The sequence below is a fragment of the Lutzomyia longipalpis genome, chromosome 3 (genome assembly GCF_024334085.1).
Source record: "Lutzomyia longipalpis isolate SR_M1_2022 chromosome 3, ASM2433408v1".
Taxonomy (NCBI): domain Eukaryota; kingdom Metazoa; phylum Arthropoda; class Insecta; order Diptera; family Psychodidae; genus Lutzomyia; species Lutzomyia longipalpis.
In genome coordinates this window covers 13,412,623-13,430,847 of record NC_074709.1, presented here as the reverse complement: position 1 = coordinate 13,430,847, position 18,225 = coordinate 13,412,623, and the positions used below count along the sequence as shown (strand labels likewise).

At 38.1% G+C, this 18,225-nt stretch overlaps 5 protein-coding genes across 5 annotated transcripts in view; 3 read left to right on the top strand and 2 right to left on the bottom strand.

The window, feature by feature from the left end:
• The window catches only part of LOC129793173 (uncharacterized), a 1,136,769-nt gene that overhangs the window by 810,710 nt on the left and 307,834 nt on the right, over positions 1–18,225 (bottom strand). The gene's annotated exons all lie outside the window — the stretch shown is intronic.
• Positions 774–5,891, top strand: LOC129793154 (uncharacterized). The gene is made up of 8 exons (XM_055832873.1): positions 774–1,035; positions 1,382–1,621; positions 1,831–2,066; positions 2,156–2,867; positions 2,984–3,584; positions 3,649–3,760; positions 3,824–5,050; positions 5,113–5,891. Exons 2-8 carry the CDS (start codon positions 1,402–1,404, stop codon positions 5,665–5,667), a joined length of 3,663 nt encoding a protein of 1,220 aa, XP_055688848.1. The 5' UTR covers positions 774–1,035; positions 1,382–1,401; the 3' UTR covers positions 5,668–5,891.
• LOC129793196 (potential E3 ubiquitin-protein ligase ariadne-2) lies at positions 6,162–12,615 on the top strand. Its single transcript, XM_055833010.1, has 5 exons — positions 6,162–6,466; positions 6,579–6,811; positions 6,901–7,248; positions 8,791–9,429; positions 11,277–12,615. Exons 1-5 carry the CDS (start codon positions 6,394–6,396, stop codon positions 11,421–11,423), a joined length of 1,440 nt encoding a protein of 479 aa, XP_055688985.1. The 5' UTR covers positions 6,162–6,393; the 3' UTR covers positions 11,424–12,615.
• Positions 12,618–13,912, bottom strand: LOC129793224 (gastrula zinc finger protein XlCGF7.1-like). Its single transcript, XM_055833052.1, has 4 exons — positions 13,786–13,912; positions 13,447–13,576; positions 12,897–13,377; positions 12,618–12,826 (listed from the first exon to the last, which is right to left on the bottom strand). The coding sequence occupies exons 2-4, from the start codon at positions 13,570–13,572 to the stop codon at positions 12,636–12,638; spliced, it is 798 nt and encodes a 265-aa protein (XP_055689027.1). The 5' UTR covers positions 13,573–13,576; positions 13,786–13,912; the 3' UTR covers positions 12,618–12,635.
• LOC129793246 (uncharacterized) lies at positions 14,172–17,956 on the top strand. The gene is made up of 2 exons (XM_055833077.1): positions 14,172–14,501; positions 17,259–17,956. Exons 1-2 carry the CDS (start codon positions 14,407–14,409, stop codon positions 17,623–17,625), a joined length of 462 nt encoding a protein of 153 aa, XP_055689052.1. The 5' UTR covers positions 14,172–14,406; the 3' UTR covers positions 17,626–17,956.

The window sequence follows — 18,225 nt, the reverse complement described above, 5'->3', positions numbered from 1 at the left end:
GCTCAGAGAAGAAGGCACGTAAATCTTATCATTATAGCTATTCTTTCTTATTTAGAAGCATTGTACGCGTGATTGTTGTTAAATTCATTGAAGAATTATTATTTTGGGTATTTTTTTTTCTAATAAAAATTTATTTTTACAAGAAAATTAAAAAAGATTTTCAAGAAGAGAAAATTTTAGAGAGAAATATATACCGGAAAGATAGATCCTAAAAATTAGCATGACGTAGTTGGAAATCCTTTAAAAAAAAGTCATGCGTCCTTTAACATTAATTAACTTTTGTGTCCATAAATACTTCTACTGCTTTTAGTAGAATAGTTGACCCCAATTTTCCCGCACTAACTCATATTGAATTTTACCGGTGACGTCGTGGAATCCCAAAAAATCTCTCTCCTTCCTAATCCCATCAACTCCAATAAGATTTATATGTTTGTGTGGCTCCTCGCAGATTATCACTCAAATTATTCCGTACACGCAAATGCTATTTTAATCCTCCCTCCTGCCTGTTTATGTCTTCATCACTCACTCCACAGTTAAGGGGGCTCCTTCCAAGAGCGGATAGGAGTGACCATCTATATTAAATTGATTTGCCATCGTGCAGAAAACATTTTATCTTGATCTTGAAATGAAAAAAAAAAATAGAAAATCCCTCTGGAGGCATTTTCTGCCGAGCCTTGTGATTAAATATGCACCAAAATGTGAATGGTTGGGGCCACATCCTTGCACATGCGCCATCAGGAGCATTAACATCGGGGAAAACTACTCAATATTTTGGGGAGGAGAAAACACAAACGCTCGTCACTTTGTGCTGTGCCGAGAAAATTGCAGGACTTGTGTGAATTTTTGTTGTTGATTTTTCCAACTTTGAAGAAAATTTATTTAATCAACCGCACTGATTGTTTCTTCCGTGGTGGAGTCCTGCATTGTCCTTCCATGGGAATTGTTTAGCATGGAATTGTCGTGCTTTTCCGCATAGTTTGTGGCAAAATTGTTTGTGTGCAAATTTTCATGAATTTTTCATCAAATTGATCCGAGGTAAGGAGTGTAGAGAAAATGCATTTTCCATCCACCTTCGCACTGGTAAGGTCACTGCAAAACTGAATCAATTTTCTTTGCTACTTTAAAATTGTGTAGAGTAATTTGTCCGAGGATAATTGATTGATTTATTTCCGCAATTTATTACGTCACCCAACTCTGTGTAAATATGCGGCAAATGGGGGTGGAAAAATTGACGAAAAGAATAGATATAGAATTTCCCAACTTCTGTACACACACGGGGGAACAATTGGAATTTTTGTGTATACAGGAGCGCCCCTCAAAACCACTCCTCTATATGTGGCACAATATCCTCTTGCTAATTGAATTTACTTTTCTTTCACAGCTCTCACAGAGACCATCGCAATGGTGCGCGTCCTGTCGGTGTATAAGTTCGCTGAAGAGGGTGAACTGACCATTGCGGATGACATCAATGCATCCTGCCTCGTACCACCGGATCGGATTGCTTTGGCCACATCGGGACTTGATATTGAGATTCGTAGCATATCCGGAGATGCTTCTTCAAAGGGATTTTTTGCATTTCCAGCTGTGGATGAAATTGAGGAAATTCATTACTGCAGAAATGGTAGGAAATTACATTTTAGAGAATCTTGGGGCAAAATTATTTAATAATCGACTTTCTTTTAAATCAATTTTTCTTCAGTTCAATTACGCCTTCCTGTGTTTTTTTTTTTAATAAAATCTCTAAAATTCTATAGAAAATCCTGAATTTTTTTTAACAGCTTCTCCATGAATTTATTGATATTTAAAAATGTTTTTTCCGCCGTCTTCCAGGAAACTACTTAATGACCATTGAGAGTAAGAGGGACAATCGCAACATAAAATGGCGCATTGTTCGGATCTACTGCAACTGGGATGGAGTTCCATTGAACAAATCACAGACAATGGCAATTCTGAGAGCGAGAATTGCCGGTAAAGTGACTCCCTCTGATAAGTACATAAATTCCGAGGATGTTGAAATGATAGAGCTGCCCCTGAAGGCTCAACCGCGATGCGTGGCATGTTGTCAGGTAATTAATCTCTTTTTCGCGCGGCATGTGTGCTCGCTGCCCATTTGCAAAGGTGCTAATTAATTACGGCGGCGTGTGTGTTGGCACAGGTGACGGGCAACATTGCTATTGTGGCCGGCAACAAAGTCCTCTTCTATCACTTTAAATCCTGCCAAACGGATACGGGGCGCTACAACTACATTGATTTCGTGGAGGTGCCCTTCTTCGTGGAGTTGAGCTTCTCACCGCAGAAGATTTCCCTCACTGAGGGTGTGATTGGCTGCATGAGTGACTTCACGTTCAATCTCTTCAAGATCACCGAAGTCTACGAGCCAAGCATTAGTGTGGATATTTCTGATGAGAGCTTCAGCTCCGATGCTAGTGGATCGCTGAGGATCAACACGAAGGAAACACTGGATTTTCGCACGATCTGCAAGCATAGCACGATCAACAGGCAGAAGTTCCGGGTGGACGTGGGGAGTGATTGTGATGGAGATAGTGGAACAAATGGCGGGGATATCCGTCCAGAGATTGTCCACGACATGCTGATCATCTTGCGATCGCTTCAGGACTCTGAAACTCTCTCCAAGTACACCATCAAACCCCTCCTGCAACTCCGGCTACCATGTCCAGTATCCCAGAAGCCTGTCTATGATTCATTCAGGAGTATGTCGGTCAATCCGCTCTACATGAGGCGCGAGATGTGTCCTGACAAAGGTAGCGAGAACATCTTCGGATCACGATATTCCAGGAATTTCGTCAGTGTTGCTCTCGTGGTGGCGACTCAGCAGGATGGCTACTTGTATCAGTTCTACAACAATGGTAAGAGCCTTTTAGTAGCTACAAAAGCTCTTTAACAGTTTTTACATTTTTTGGAGCTTTTTTTAAAAGTTTATAAATGCTCATAAAAGGCTTCATGAATTTTTTTAAACTTTCAGATGAATGGCGCCAAAATACAGATATCCTCGCTTCGTACTCCTTCACAGCCCCAATTGTTGATCTCGTGCTCAAGGATTCAGTGATGCATGCCCTGACTGAGACGGGAATTGAAACATACACCCTACGGATTGGTCAGAAGATCTTCTACAGTCCGTGCGAATATTTCCTCAACTACTCAACCACATTGGATGTAATCGGACCAAATTTCAATGATCCCATTTGCCTTTTGGGACTCCATTCCGTAGCTGGGGCTGAGAAGATTCTCTCCTCTGCGGGAAATATTGTGATCCTCTCCAGGGAAGCTATTGCACGGAATGCTCCGTGGAAGCTGAAATTCCTCCATGAACCACGACCTGAGTGTCTCTACCGGAATATCGAGGGATACGCTCTGAAACATCGAGCTGAGAATCCCAAAGTTTTCCTGCATCTGATGGGAGAGGTTCACGTGATGATTCGTACAGCTAATGAATTAGCCAGAATTGTCTCCAGCGATAAGACCAAGAATCATGTTTCATTGACAAAATTTTCCGATCATGGAGACAAGGAAGTTGAGAATTTATTCCTCGAATCCTGCAGAACTTTGGCGGATTTTTTTGTGTTGTAAGTTTTATTATCCGGAAGTGCATCCAGAAAAGATTTCTAATTTACTTTCCTCTTTGTTTAGGTCTGCCAATGAGGAGGAATACTACATGGCCCTCCCTTACTACCTTATGGGAAAGCTCTCCGTTGCCGACATCTTCAACAGATGCATCCAATTTGAGCAACTGGGAGTTTATGTGAGTCCTTATGTCAGGATTTTAATCAGCACTTCTAAAAATTAAAATTTTTCCTTTTTTTAGTCAATGGGTGGGATAATTTATACCCTGAAGCAATTATTCTTGCGCCTTCAGCCAGGTTCGGAGGAATTAAATTTCCTCACCGGAAGCCTGGTAAAATCACCCCTTGTGGACAATAATAATGGCAATGAGATGCGTCTGGATAGAGATGGTGGCTTCATGAAGATTCTCTTCGATTTACTCCTCAAATATTCACCGGAAGACATCACAGCGATTGCACTGCAATCCAGCATCTTCCTCAATCGCATGGGGGATTTTATTTTGAAATTCCTCGAAGGACGTCCTGAGAAGACAAACGAGGAGAAGCTCTGCGTGGCTCTGCAGTTGGTGCGCAAGAAGAGAGCAAGCCTGGCTAGGAATATCATTGAAACCATCGACAGTGGAAGTTTACTGAATATCCTCAGCAAGAACTGGACCATTCTCTTTGAGACTTCGATGAATCACAAGAATGGCCATTCAATCGTTATTTTCTCAGAATTCACCGAACATTGTCTTCTGATGTCTCAGCTGGAGTCCATTCAACGTCTCACGGCGTCAGTGCTGAAGTATCTCCTTGTGAATCTACAAGTGCTGCCCTTTGAGGTGCTCCTGAAGATGCTCATTGATTTCACATCCCTCCGCATTGGCTATGCTGGCAGTGAGATTGGAAAGAACATCCTGATGATGACGCTGGAGATGTACTTGATTGACTATGTTGAGCAGAAGAAACTCTGTGCAGATCAATCGGAATCAACGGATTCGGCTTCCTTCATTGTCACCACATCCACAGCCAGCAATGCCACACGCAGTGGTGCAAACCAGGAGAGTTCTCGAAAGATGTCCTCATCCCTGGCATCCGATGTGGATACAGCACTCTCAATCTTTGGCACTACAGCCACTGGGAAGGCTCTGAAAATTCTCGTGAGATCACATTTGGGTTTCCTCAGTAGCCACAGTGGGCAGAAAAAGGAAGCAGAGTCCAAAGAGTGTTCGCTGAGTGATTTTGATATTCCTGAGAAGGAGATTGATGCTCTCTTTGAATTCCTGAAGAAACCACCGGAGATCTTGAAGGAGAAATGTGGACCAGCTGTTGAGGAGCCTTTGCTCTTCATGGACAGAAGATGGAATTATTTGAATCTCATGCCACCGCTCCAGGCGAATTTCCTCGATTATCTCATAAAGCCCAAGAAGGCAGATAGTCAGGAAAAAATCCCGGAGGAGGAGATAAATCTAGCGTGCGTTAAATTGCAGGTAAGTTTCCATTAAATATTTGAAATTTAAATTATTTTAGGTAAAAAATAAATTATTTTCAGGCTCTCCTGGCCAGTGCAGAACTCCCAGAAGATATTGTTAATGAAGTATCCCAGTTCATTTGTTCCAACCCAAATCTCATTGGAATTGAGAGCATTGTTTCGTGCCTCCTGCCCGTCCCTGAGTGTACCGAATTCCTGGTGAACGTCTGCCCGCAGTGTGTTCTGGAATTCGGCAAGGATCGCTTCAGCCGCAACGAAGATTGGGCCTTCCTCATTAATTGCCTCCAAGTGCAAACATCCAAAGCTGGAGATGCCACAGAATCCAATGGTGGGCTACTCCTCTTCTACCACAAACTCCTCAAAGAGATCCTGGAGTACATTGCCAACACCAAACCCCTCGATACTGTGATGAAGATATTTCCTGAACACGAAATCACCCATATTCCCGACAATGTTGGCACTGAAGCTGGGAAGACCCATCCGGGACATCATCCGCACGAGCAGAGCGCTTTCATTCAATACATCCGGATTTCGGTGGAGAAAGAACGCGCCCGCAAGCTGAAGCAGGTCATTGTGGCCAAGAGTAATACATTGAGCGCTAAAATCAATTTGTAGATGCGCGGAATTGCGTTTTTTCTACATTTTACTAAAAATAATTCAAAAGAAAAAAAAAGTTGTAGCACAATTTGATGTAGTAACAAATTTTTCATGTTGTTGAACCTTTTGGTTGAATTTTTGGACAAATTCTATGAATCCATTGATTTTTCGTAGTTTTTAGAATAAATATCACTGTTTAACGAAGAATTCTCTAGGAAAAATAAAGTTGGTGAGATCGTAAAGTCTTTAATTTTTGGTTAGAAAGCTCTTTGAAAGAAATATGTCGTCAGCGTCTTATTGTTTCTTTGTTTTCTGTCTTTTTATTTAATATGTTTTCTATAAATTAATTAACAAACTGATTCTTCTTAAAACTATTTTTATTTTTCATTAAAAAAAAGGAATTTTCTTAATTATTCTATTCCGAGAACGTGATTTAAAAAAAAACATGAAGCTCGTAAAAATAACGATAAAAACGGAAAAAAATTCAAATGAATTTGTGAAAGATTCAGATTCATCGTTGATTCCTGCTGAATCAGACGGAATCACAAATCAGTGAATTGCCCCGTGTAAGAAAAATATAGCGAGGATTGTGAATTTTTATTTTTATTTAGTAATTTTTCTGGGTAAAAAAATATCCTGTGCGTCCCCGCCCTGTCCGTGCGCATTCTCAGGGAGTTCCCCGAGAGTCTCTGTGGAGAGATTTGCCTGCTCTGGTGCCCGGAAAGTCGGCATAAGTTGGGAAAAATGTCAGGCGATTCCGATGAGAATGAAATGGACTCATACTCCGACAACGAGGACGATGATTACTACAACACAGGTATGTTGTGTAGGGCTCCTGGTGTACCAGCAACGGCTGCAGGATGTGTGGGAGGTGTATGGGGGGCTTCCGGATGGGTATTTGAGATAATTTTGTGAATGTTGCCTTTCAGGCATCGAGGATGGAGATGTGGAGCCATTTGATCCGCACAAGTACGACCCAGAATTCTTCGAATATGAATGCTGTACCGTGGATGAGGTGAAGAAGCTCCTCAACGATGCCGTGGAGAAGCTGGCTGAGCTGCTGAAGCTCTCACCCTCCTTGGCCAAGATCCTCCTGCATGAGAATGAATGGTGCGTGGATGGCATCGTCAGCAAGTATCGTGATAATCCAGTTAACCTCCTGGTGAGTTTAAAAGTCTTATCCCGAATTCACATTCACTCTGTGAGCTTTCCCTCCACTGAGCTTTTTTGCTTCTGTATTGCCTGGGGTAGGTGAGCACGCGGATTAATCCAGTCAACACCATGGTGGGCCCCTACCGGTCATCCCGCATGTGCACCGTATGCGTGATGTACCACAGTGTTGAGCGCTTCTTCAGCTTGTCCTGCAGCGACTCCTTCTGCCGCGACTGCTGGGCCACGCACTTTGAGACGCAAATAAACCAAGGAATATCCACAGCTATCGGCTGCATGGAGCCCAAGTGCAACAATCGCGTACCCGAGGATATGGTGCTGAAGCTCCTCCGGTCCTCCCATATGCGAGAAAAGTATCTGCAATTTGCGTTCTACGACTACGTCAAGTCACATCCTGAACTGCGATTCTGTCCAGGACCCAATTGTCAGGTAAATTCCCCAATTTTTTTCATTCTTCTCTAATGTGAATCAAAAGTCTGAATTTTCCGGGGAGCAGACATTTGGTCATTTTGCTTATTTGGGCGTGCTTTTGATGGACATTCAGCTCATTTGCCATGCAAATCCGCTCCAAAATGCTCAAAATCATTCAAAGTTGCAAAAAAAAGCTTCAAATTTGCAAATATCAAGAGAAACTTAATACACCGTGTCCCGGAAAAGTGTTAAAAAATCATTTTTTGAAAATGAATTGTTTTAACTGAATTATTTTTAATTAATCGTAAAGAAAAAGCTTTTTTATGTAATAAAAATATGAATGGGTTTCTTAAAAGTCGGATTTTTGGTCTCAAGCTCGGTTTACAAAATTATATTAAAAGACGACGTTTCGGACTACATAAGGTCTTTCCTCAGGGCCTACAAAAATATGAAAGAATTATTTACTTGCTAAAAATATGAGTTTATTAATTTTTTTTTGATTTATTTACTTCTCCTTCAATTTTATCATTCAATCGTCTCTGTTTTGAGGCTCAATTTTCACTCAAATGTTGCTCAATTAAATACCAAACCTTTGAAAAAATTAATCGAAATTGCACTTAAAAACATTTAGTTTCTTGTTTAAACTCAAAAATGATTTATATTATATCGCCCAGAATAATCTGAACTAAGCGAAATCCTTTCAGAACTAACCCTTTCACATTCTTTGGGTCACACGTTGACCCAAACATGAAACATTCTATTTTCCCTAATTTAAATGTTTGTCCGAGTTAAAAAAAAATGAATTGAATTTACTTAAATTAGGCCTTAGAAGACGTTCTGACTGAAAAAAGTCTTCTGAAAGCTTCTAAAGTGAATAAATATTGTTCTAAAAAATAGAACAGCATGTTTCTGTGTTTGATGTGGACGTGAAAGGGTTAAATTACGTTCTAAATATGAGACAAAACAGCTAACTTAAACATGATGAAAAATACAAAAATTAATCAATTTATGTGAGTTTTTGGGGATTTTTTCGTCACTTTAACCTTTAGAGGACAAAACTGGCAATCGCTGCCAATTCAAATTCTTTAAATTGTCACAAAATAAAATTAATTTAGTAACTTATCGGTGGTAAATTCTACGTCTATTTCTTCAATTTCTTGAAGTTTGTCGAAAGAAAAATTAGAAAAATATTTTCTTTTTACTAGAAAATTGAAGTAAGACTAAAACTATTGGTCCTGGAAGTGTTAAAAATTAATTAAACAATTTATGGAAAATAAAATAAAAAACTTTTTACTTTAGCAACACTTTCTCTGGCACACGGTGTACCACTAGAACTCAATTTATAGGCGAGAAATTTCTCTCATATTCAGTTTATGCAAATGATTTGTTTATTGAATATTTTATTAATGCTAAAGAGAGAGAAAAAAATCCACAAGGTGATAATTTAATTGTTATGCATATTTTCCGTTGATTTTTATCAAAAAAAAAAGTTTTCCTCATTAAAATAATTTTCCTGGCGTTTCTCACAAATTATTTTTTTTTTGAAATTTCTCTTTGAAGATAATAATTCGCAGTCAGGATCTGAGTCCGAAGAAGGCTTTCTGCCGCATGTGCAAGTCGACGTTCTGCTTCAAGTGCGGCATGGAGTACCACGCGCCGACGGATTGCCAGGTGATAAAGAAGTGGCTGACAAAGTGTGCGGACGACAGTGAGACGGCAAACTACATTAGCGCCCACACAAAAGACTGCCCCAAATGCCATATTTGCATTGAGAAGAATGGGGGGTGTAATCACATGCAGTGCTTCCACTGCAAGCACGACTTCTGCTGGATGTGCCTGGGCGATTGGAAGTCACACGGGTCCGAATACTACGAGTGCTCGCGGTACAAGGAGAACCCCAATATTGCCCATGAGTCGGTGCACGCGCAGGCGCGGGAGGCACTCAAAAAGTACCTGCACTACTATGAGCGCTGGGAGAATCACTCCAAGTCCCTCCAGCTGGAGCAGCAGACACTCGATCGGCTCAGAGATCGGATAAATGAGAAGGTCATGAAGGGCTTGGGCACCTGGATTGACTGGCAATATCTCTTCAATGCTGCCGCCTTACTAGCTAAATGTCGATATACACTGCAGTACACCTACCCCTATGCCTACTACATGGAGGCTGGTTCACGAAAGGATCTCTTTGAATATCAGCAGGTTAGTTGATTTTTTTTTGCTTTCTTTGTTTTGGGAATTTCCTAATAAATGCGCGCGCGTGTGTGTGGGAAAAAAAACTGCATTCACGTCAGTATTATTTCTTTTCACTTTGTTAATCTCGAAGCGGACGTGTTAATTGGTTTTTATTTATTCCAACAAATAATACCTCTAATATTTTTTTTTGTTCGTGACTATTCAAAGTTTTTCATTGAGAAAGTTTTTTTTTAAATCAATTTTAGATCCAAAATTTAAGTTAAAAATTTTTTTTCACGAAAATTTATCGAAAAACTTTGAATTATTTTGAAAGAAATTCTAAATCTACCTAAAAATATTTTACTCTTGAAGAAATATTTATCACCAAATTGGTTATTAGAGTAAATCAAGGGATGTTTATCTGGCGAATATTTGGAATATTTTAGCGAATCATCTGAATTATTAAAAAAAGCGATTTTCCGACGTGTGGCGACAATAATGATTTTCTGGGTTTTTCGTCGGTTAAATGGGGGTTTCTCACCCAGAAAAATTCACGTTTTCTAGAGCTTTCAGCTCCATTCGGAGCCTTCTTCAGTGGTCAAAGTTTTCTTCTTTGTAATGAAAATTGTTGACGTAGTGGAGCTTCGTCCAGTTTATAGATGCCTTATTGTTCTCCCAAATTATGACGCGCCAAGAGATAGGGAAAATTTCCCAACACTTGAAAACACCGAAAGCTCTGGAAAACATGAGTTTTTTCTAGGTGAGAAACCCCCATTTCACCGAAGAAAAACCCGGAAAATCATTATAATAATAATAGTTCTAATCTTCTTGACAAATAATCCGAATCTTGACAAAGGCTTCGAATATTTTTCAAGAAAAATCAGAATTTTGACAAATAGTCCGAACCTTGACGAATAGTTCGAGTCGTCTTAACAAATAATCCGAACCTTGACGAATAGTTTGCATTATAAGAAAATAGTCCGAAACTTGACGAATAATTTCAATCTCAACGAATATCCGAATCTTGTCGAATAGTTCGAATATTAAAAAAATAGTCCGAAACTTGACGTATACCTAATTTTAATCTCGACGAATATCCGAATCTTGACGAATTGTTCATTTTTTTTTATAAAAACAGCGAAACTTGACGAATAAACGAATCTTGACGAATAATTCGAAAAATTTAGGTTAAATAAAAACCGCTTGAATGAAAATCAAGATTTTTTCGATTAATATTTTCTTGATTAGAATTAAATAAAGTGCAGGAACTGTATTAATTTTAATAAATCTGAAAATGTGTAAACGGTTGAGTCTAAACAAGAATAAGCGTCTGTTTTTATTCGATTTATTCTTTTAGATTTAATTTAATAATTTTAATTAGAAACCGACATAAAGAAAAAGCTATGAAAGAAAATCTTTTCAATGCATTCGAAGAAGAAAAGGATACCTTTATCCTTTTATGTAGACAGGAAATGTTGGGAAATCCTTTTATTAGTAGCTGTAAATGGAAAATATAACTAAGGCTAAATATAAATATTCATTGAAATGATATCTTTTTTTTTTTAAAGAAATATTTTCATTTATAAGAACATCAACCATTCAGTTTATCAAGTTTACTTTTTGCAATATGATAAAAGGTCACAGGAGGAACGTATATAGATGAGCTTCAGTATGATACACAGAGGAGCAATAAATGATTGATTGATGTGTCTGGGTCATTTGAAAATAGTTACACAGAGTCAGTGAAGAATTTATAGAAGAGGAAGAGGGAGAAAAATTGACGAGATTGATCGATTTTCTCCTCAACATTTTGCTTCTTTTATCACAAAAATTGAGCCAAAAGAATAAAAGAAAGAAAAACTTCCTTTTTTCAGGCAAATTTGGAGGCTGAAATTGAGAACTTATCGTGGAAGGTGGAACGTGCCGAGACAACGGATAGGGGTGATTTGGAGAACCAGATGGATATTGCGGAGAAGAGGCGCACCATACTCCTCAAAGACTTTTTCCCAACAGATGTATAACATTACTCAACTCCTCAACATTCAGTCGTGTTAATAATTTCAACATATAGTTACAACAAAGATGCTAAATTATCGTATCTCGTAAGAAGACTCTTCTTAGTTGGTAAGTCCAAGAAAAAACAAAACATTTTACTGTATGCAAACAAAATGAAATTTCATTAAAAATGGAGCAAATTTTGCACCAAAAATTGCACGGGGTTGGATGTTCTTCCCGAGAGAGAGAGAGAGACGTTACACGGTGATTAGGAGAAAAAAATGGAAAATTAATTAACTCTTAGACAGATTGATTGAAACACACATTATTGTCCAAAAAAGAAAATAAAAGAAATCAATTCCATGTCACACGAAAAGGAGAAAATCACGTCATTTTTTTTAGTGGTAATTAATTAAAAGAGAGTTATATACAAACACATTTACTTGACGAGAGAGACAGTAATTATCATATAATTAATTTATTATTGAAGAATGAATATTGCGACTAAGTAAGATTTTCCAAAACACGCATTATTCCTCGAAATTCGTCATTTTCATTTGAGAAAATAAATTATTGAAAAAAAAATATTCAAAGCACGAAAAATTTAATTCGAAACGATTTATGAAATGAAGAAAAAAAATTATACAAAACCCCTTTTAGTCTGCTGCATTATGGCGGTCTAACGAATTCTTGCATTAAAGCATATGCTCTATACGTCCAATTAATGGAAGTTTTCTCAGAAATATAAAAAAAATTTGTAATTAAATAAACATAAATTGGCTACTAAAGTCTTTTCCAGAACATTCACGGAGATTCATTTATTAAAAACAAAAAGAAATGATTGTATAAAGAAATATTGCCAAAAAAGCATATGCCCGCCCTAACCAAACTTTTTTCAAATGCATAAAAAAAACTCCACCAATTTTTTCCTAAATAAAATACTCCTTTAAAAAAAAAGTAATTAAATCGCCAAGACGATGAAAAGATTAAGGAAAAAAAAAACGAAAAATAAAATAAATAAACTGTGAATGGCATAATGCAGAGAGAAAGCAACCGAATAGAGACAACACACTGATTAAGAGAAAATTTAGCTAAATGAGAGCGAGAGAAAAAACTTTAAATGTTTAGTCAGAGATTTTAATACTTTTATTATTGAAAATACAAATTACAGTTGTAATTTCAATAAAAAGGAATAAATTTAAGAATTCTCGAACCAGAGCTTTGTTTTTTTTTATTTGTTATTCCATAATTCTAACAATTCTTCTCTTTTTATGTTCTAATGAGTCCAATGGTTCTAATTTAATATTGGGTTTCACATCCTCATCCTCTTCGTCCGTTGACAGTAATTCCGGCGGAAGTTCCGTCTTTACGTCCACAATTAATTCATTAGCATCTCGTGGCACAGTGATGACCTTTATGTATTTGGAAACTGCGGATAAGCAAAAAGAGAATTTTACTCAATTTTAATTGAAAAGTTAAAAAAAAAAGAATAAACTTACTGTGCTTGGCTCCAATCTTTGAGTGGACAATTAAGTGCTTCTGCATATTGGCCAGTTGGGTGTAGTTCTTGTTGCAGATGTGGCACGTGTAGGGCTTATCGCCGGTGTGGATGCGTTCGTGCTTCTGCAAGTTGGCCTGCTGGGCGAAGGCTTTGTCGCACACCCCGCACCGGAAGGGCTTCTTCCCCGTGTGCAGGAGCATGTGCTTCTGGGCATTGGCATTCTGACTGAAGGATTTCTGGCAGATGGTACACTGATAGGGCTTCTGACCCGTGTGCACGAGTTGATGCCGTTGCAGATTCGCCTGCTGCGTGAAGCTCTTATTGCAGATGTTGCACACAAAGCTCCGCTCGTCCGTGTGCGTCTTCATGTGCTTCCAGTAGCCGCCCTGTGTTGTGAAGGATTTATGGCATTCATCGCAAAAGTACGTCGTCATGTGAACCTTCCGGTGGTCCTCCATTTCCTCAACGGAATCAAAACGCTGCAAAGGGAACAAAAGACAGGAAATTAACGCGTGATCTCCCGTGCACGACCTTCCGGACATGCAAACCTTTCGGCACTGCGGGCATTTGATGGTGTCCAAGCCCAACATGCTCACAATGACGTCCTCCATTTCCAAGCTCGGGGCTACTCTATTGCTTATCTTACGCATCTCCATTGGGTCTAATTCACTCATCGTTCTGCAATTTACAATAAAAAGTTGATTAAAAATGAGAAAAACAAAATTTCTTGAATGAAAAATCTGATAGCTTGACAGATTGACGTCACAGGATATGAGAAAATGTTCCGTCGAAAAAAAAAACAACTTTAAAATCACAAAATTCTCAACTTTCAAAGGAGTTTTCTCGTAAAATTTTAACACAATACGAAAGTTGAATGTCTTATTTACCTTTTTCTTCTAAATTCCTATACTAAAATACTAAAATAGTCGGTAAAATTGAGAAAATTGCAGAGCTGGAAAAATTTCACACAAAATGTCAAGGAAACTAAGCAAGACTAAAAGAAGCAGTGCTAACTTCACTCCAATGATTTGTTTTAGTACCTTTTAGTACACCGAAAAAAAACGAACGGTGACGAACAGCACGTCTTTCTCACTCTCACGTACACCGTAATACTCTCTCGCTCGTACGGAATGTTTTTTGAAACAATCAATTTTCAAACGCAACGTTCGTTGCTTGCAATAGCAAATAACGTATCTGCCGTAGACATCCATGATACGGCATTTGCTGGTGCAAACAGCGCTATGACGTCAGCGTTACAAAAAATAAAAAAATAATTCAGTTGCCACTGAACCGGCGGACTGTGCGCATCTCGCGTGTGAGGTGAGAAAAAAACAAAAGGAAAAAGAAACCGGAAAAAAGTCTTGCTTGATGAAGATGTTTTTTTCTGCACGTGCGGGCGGTTTGATCATTGAGTGAGAGACACCGTGTCGCCGGGAATGATGTGCTGTCTGTGAGGGTGTGTGGACAATTCCTGCCAAGTGGTTCCGTCCACCAGGGAGTGCCCGGAGATGACAGAGAGACCCTTCTATGCCGTCCTGCCGCAACAGCTGAGATTCAACGACGAGATCGTCCTCAAAGGGAAGATCAAAGACGACGCTGTAGTGTGAGTTTTTTCATTCAACTTCTTCTTCAACGTCTTCAACCAATTTTTTACGATCTATTTTTGAGCGATTGCCTCACGGAAGAGCGTCTGTGCCCAGACCTCTGCGAATGATGACTCAGGCGTGGCCTCATTTTTGGAATATTCCACACACATAATTCCATAGCAAAAGGTTTTTTTTGGCGCCAATTGTTTGCGCGCCAAAATACGGCCCTGTCTTTTGAAAAGCACTTCAATTTTAACGATTTTCCACCACAACATAATCGTCGCCTTGCGTGTCCTCTTTTCACCCACTTTTCTTGCCTTTTCATTGTGCACAAGGCAGCCCCACTAATGCGGAAGTTTGTACACCACACCCTGGCAATAAAATTCTTTTGAGAAAATATTGTTATCAATAACAAAATAAGTCATAAATTGTTCAAATTGATTAAATTTGCACCAATCCACATTCCGCGCGAAACTTGAAAGCGAGCAAATCTTCCCAGACGTGCTGATCAGATAATATTCCACGACTAATGGGGAAGGTGTTCAGGGAATTTGTCAGACAAAGTGGATAATTGTGGATTGTGGCACATTGTAGAAATAGTTTTTACTGAGAAAATCCGCATTTTTCCAGATACAATCTGATAAAATTTAGCCTGAGAATTGGATTTCCAAATTCAAATTGATTACAGCATAATTTTTTTGGGAGTATATTGGTGGTGGAGAAGCTTTGTGCGAGAGGTGGAAATTTATGCTTTAATCGGTTGAAATTTTTGTAGAGATTTTCTTATTAAAATAAAGAAATCAAGCAAAAATTCGAATGGAATTCATGATTTTCTTTTTAATTAAAAGGTCAACGACTTTATTCTATTAACCCATTTAGGTATAGCTAATCTATCTGTGGTCTTTTAGTGCTTATGCTCTTTAAAAAAAACTGAGAGCTACATATGTTAAAAATTCCTAATTTAATATCTCAATTTTCCAAAAACGTAATACGTTGAAAGAAAAAAACGTCAAAAGTTAGGAATTAAAACGTCAAATGTTAGTACATTTCAAACTTAAGAAGAAATGTTTTTCAGAATATCTCACATCGTTTTTTATAAAAGAATCGTTAATCTTTAGAAAACATAAGTCAAAAATTAGTTAAAAAAAAAGGTCAAATTTACTAAACTCCCTAAACTTCTTCAAACGTTAGTAAAAGAAATAGAAAAGAAATGAAAAAACTATCAAAAGGTACTGATTCGAATGCAAATCTCGTTAATATTTTTTAGCAACTTCAATTTTTAATTGTAGCCTTTAGACCAAAACAATGTAAAAGTTACCATTTTTATAGAAAACGATGAAATATACTGGATTTCATGTCTGTTGAATTTCTCAAAACCCATTAAAAAGACCAAAAGATCATTAAACAATTGAATATTTGACTAATAAATTTGAATTAAAAAGGCCTTTTCTGATTTTATGTGGCCAAATATTCAATCCTTCTAAGAATATTATTTTTTAAGTAAAAGCAGATATTGCCATCATGGGCAATTCAACATTTATTTAACATGAAAAGCACAATATTTGTTATGAAGAAAACGCTTTTTATCACGTTATTTTTGCTCTAGCAGTTACAATTTTTAAGATATCGACTTGAAATGAATAGCAAATAAACCTTTTTGAGTTTACGCATCTTTTGGTGGCAGAAGTTTTTATATATCTCTATCCAATCAAAAGTTATTCGCGGTTAAAATCATGCCCTAACTTCCTGGCCACCCTGTATAATGCGAATTTGAGAACGTTCTTAATCCATTTTTAGCGTCCTTTAACCCTTTAAGGTCCGCGACTAATCTAACGAGCTGATTGAACTAAAAATAATTTTTATGGGTTCCTTTGAGCTCAAATAAGACATTTTTGGCAAAAATATTGAACTTAAAAATTTTAAGTTTTTCTTCCTTCCTGATCCTGTGAGTATTTGGAGATGTCCTTTTGTGGTCATAAAATGATCAGAGACATTGTCTTGTACTAAAATGAGTTCAATATTCATAAAATAGCTATACAAAATGAAACATTTTCAAAATCGAGCCTTTGGGTCAGCGTATGACCTAAAAAACTTTAACGGGTTAAAATAAGAAATAAATATTTTCTCAAAATACCCATTTTCAAAACATTTCCGGCTATACCCATGCTATTTTTTTTTATCGTTTTTATGCTTCATTTTGGACATAAAAGGGTTAACCGTTTAAGAACTGGCTGAAAATATTTTAAATAAAATTATTGCAGCAATTTCTTCTTGCAAAATTTCCCATTAAAATTACAAGAATCGACATGTTAAAATTCCTCAAAGAAATTATGTAATTTTCCTTTCCTAATTCTACCTCTGTGGTGCCACACTTCCGTTTTTATTTGCTATATAGAGCCATATATAATTTCTACTCTAAAATCAATGCAAAGGCCATCAATTACGTGAGAATGCTATAAAATTAATTATTCATGCTCTCAATGTTCTTCGTTAGAAGGTTTCCTGTGAGAACATTCCAACGAAAAAAAAAATCCTTTTTGCCATTTAAATGCATGTTTATGGGGCAACGAGGGGGTGGTACACCGCATACCATGACCCAACCTCCCCTTGACGAATCATTCTTCTATGCTATGTGGAATTGTTGTGAAAAATTAATGGTTTCCACCTACCCCCAGATCGTGTGTGTGTGTGGTTGAACTAAAAATAAAATGCCGTACATTTGAGGAATTCCAAGAAAATGAAATTCTTCTTTTCTTTTTGGGGGGTTGGGGCAGGTTCTCTGTGAATTTCTGCCTGGAATCGAGTACAACACCATCCTACATTGCCTACCACTTCAAGACAATCTTCACGGTGGATCGTGACGTTGGGGTGATTCAGAATCACAAAAATTACGCCTGGGGCGAGGAGACGGTCAGCTCAAATACGTGGTGCGACGGACCCGGAGAGGAGTTCATCCTCACGTTCCTCTTCACGAATAGAGACATCACCGTGTACACGGACGACGACAATAGGTGCTTCCAGTACAAGTACGATCATCAGCTGGACATTGCGGACATTAAGACAGTTCAGATTTGGGACGATCTCGACTACATCACCGAAGTTATCTTCCGCTACAAGCATCCCAGTCAGAATAACGTTTAGAGGCAGCTTGAAAAGCTTTTTTCATTTCATTTCATTTCAAAAGCAAATCTCCCGCGCTTCGTGGAAAAAAAGCGCGGGATTGAGTAAAATGTTCGCCGAATGCAATTTCACTACATAACTATATATGTATAGTATGTTGTGTATGTATATAGTTGTGCCTCCATTAACCCCCGTGCAGCTGCCCACGCTTCCCGCCACTCTTTCTTTTTTATTTTCCCGGGAAAGCAATCAACCCACACACCACGTAAGACGTTCAACAATTTGAATTTTTAATTTGTTTTTATAGAGAATTATCGTATTATATATAGTAAAAGAATGATTAAGAATTTCACTCTCTGACTTTTCTTTTCTTCACCTCTTCCTCAATTCTTCATTTTCGCCCCATTCATGACTTTCTCACGCGCTACGCGATGGGGCTGGCTATGTAGGCGACCTGGTAGTACAGTTGTGTGGATGAGAATACAAACACTTGTGAGGTCACAGTGCGTGTGAATTATTTATTTTGCATACGGAGGAGGATTCTGAGAAATTCAAGAAAATAATGCATTTAAAATTCAACACTCCCTTGCATTGGGATGAGAACCAAGAGAGCAAAATAAA

Coding starts and splice junctions, on each gene's coding strand:
- LOC129793224 (XM_055833052.1), bottom strand. CDS start 13,572: ATGAGTGAATTAGACCCAATGGAGATGCGTAAGATAAGCAATAGAGTA. Junction 13,378..13,446: donor AATGCCCGCAGTGCCGAAAG/GTTTGCATGTCC, acceptor TTCCCTTTGCAG/CGTTTTGATTCCGTTGAGGA. Junction 12,827..12,896: donor AAAGATTGGAGCCAAGCACA/GTAAGTTTATTC, acceptor GCTTATCCGCAG/TTTCCAAATACATAAAGGTC.
- LOC129793196 (XM_055833010.1), top strand. CDS start 6,394: ATGTCAGGCGATTCCGATGAGAATGAAATGGACTCATACTCCGACAAC. Junction 6,467..6,578: donor CGATGATTACTACAACACAG/GTATGTTGTGTA, acceptor GTTGCCTTTCAG/GCATCGAGGATGGAGATGTG. Junction 7,249..8,790: donor GTCCAGGACCCAATTGTCAG/GTAAATTCCCCA, acceptor TTCTCTTTGAAG/ATAATAATTCGCAGTCAGGA.
- LOC129793154 (XM_055832873.1), top strand. CDS start 1,402: ATGGTGCGCGTCCTGTCGGTGTATAAGTTCGCTGAAGAGGGTGAACTG. Junction 2,868..2,983: donor GTATCAGTTCTACAACAATG/GTAAGAGCCTTT, acceptor TTAAACTTTCAG/ATGAATGGCGCCAAAATACA. Junction 5,051..5,112: donor TAGCGTGCGTTAAATTGCAG/GTAAGTTTCCAT, acceptor AATTATTTTCAG/GCTCTCCTGGCCAGTGCAGA.
- LOC129793246 (XM_055833077.1), top strand. CDS start 14,407: ATGACAGAGAGACCCTTCTATGCCGTCCTGCCGCAACAGCTGAGATTC. Junction 14,502..17,258: donor ATCAAAGACGACGCTGTAGT/GTGAGTTTTTTC, acceptor GGGTTGGGGCAG/GTTCTCTGTGAATTTCTGCC.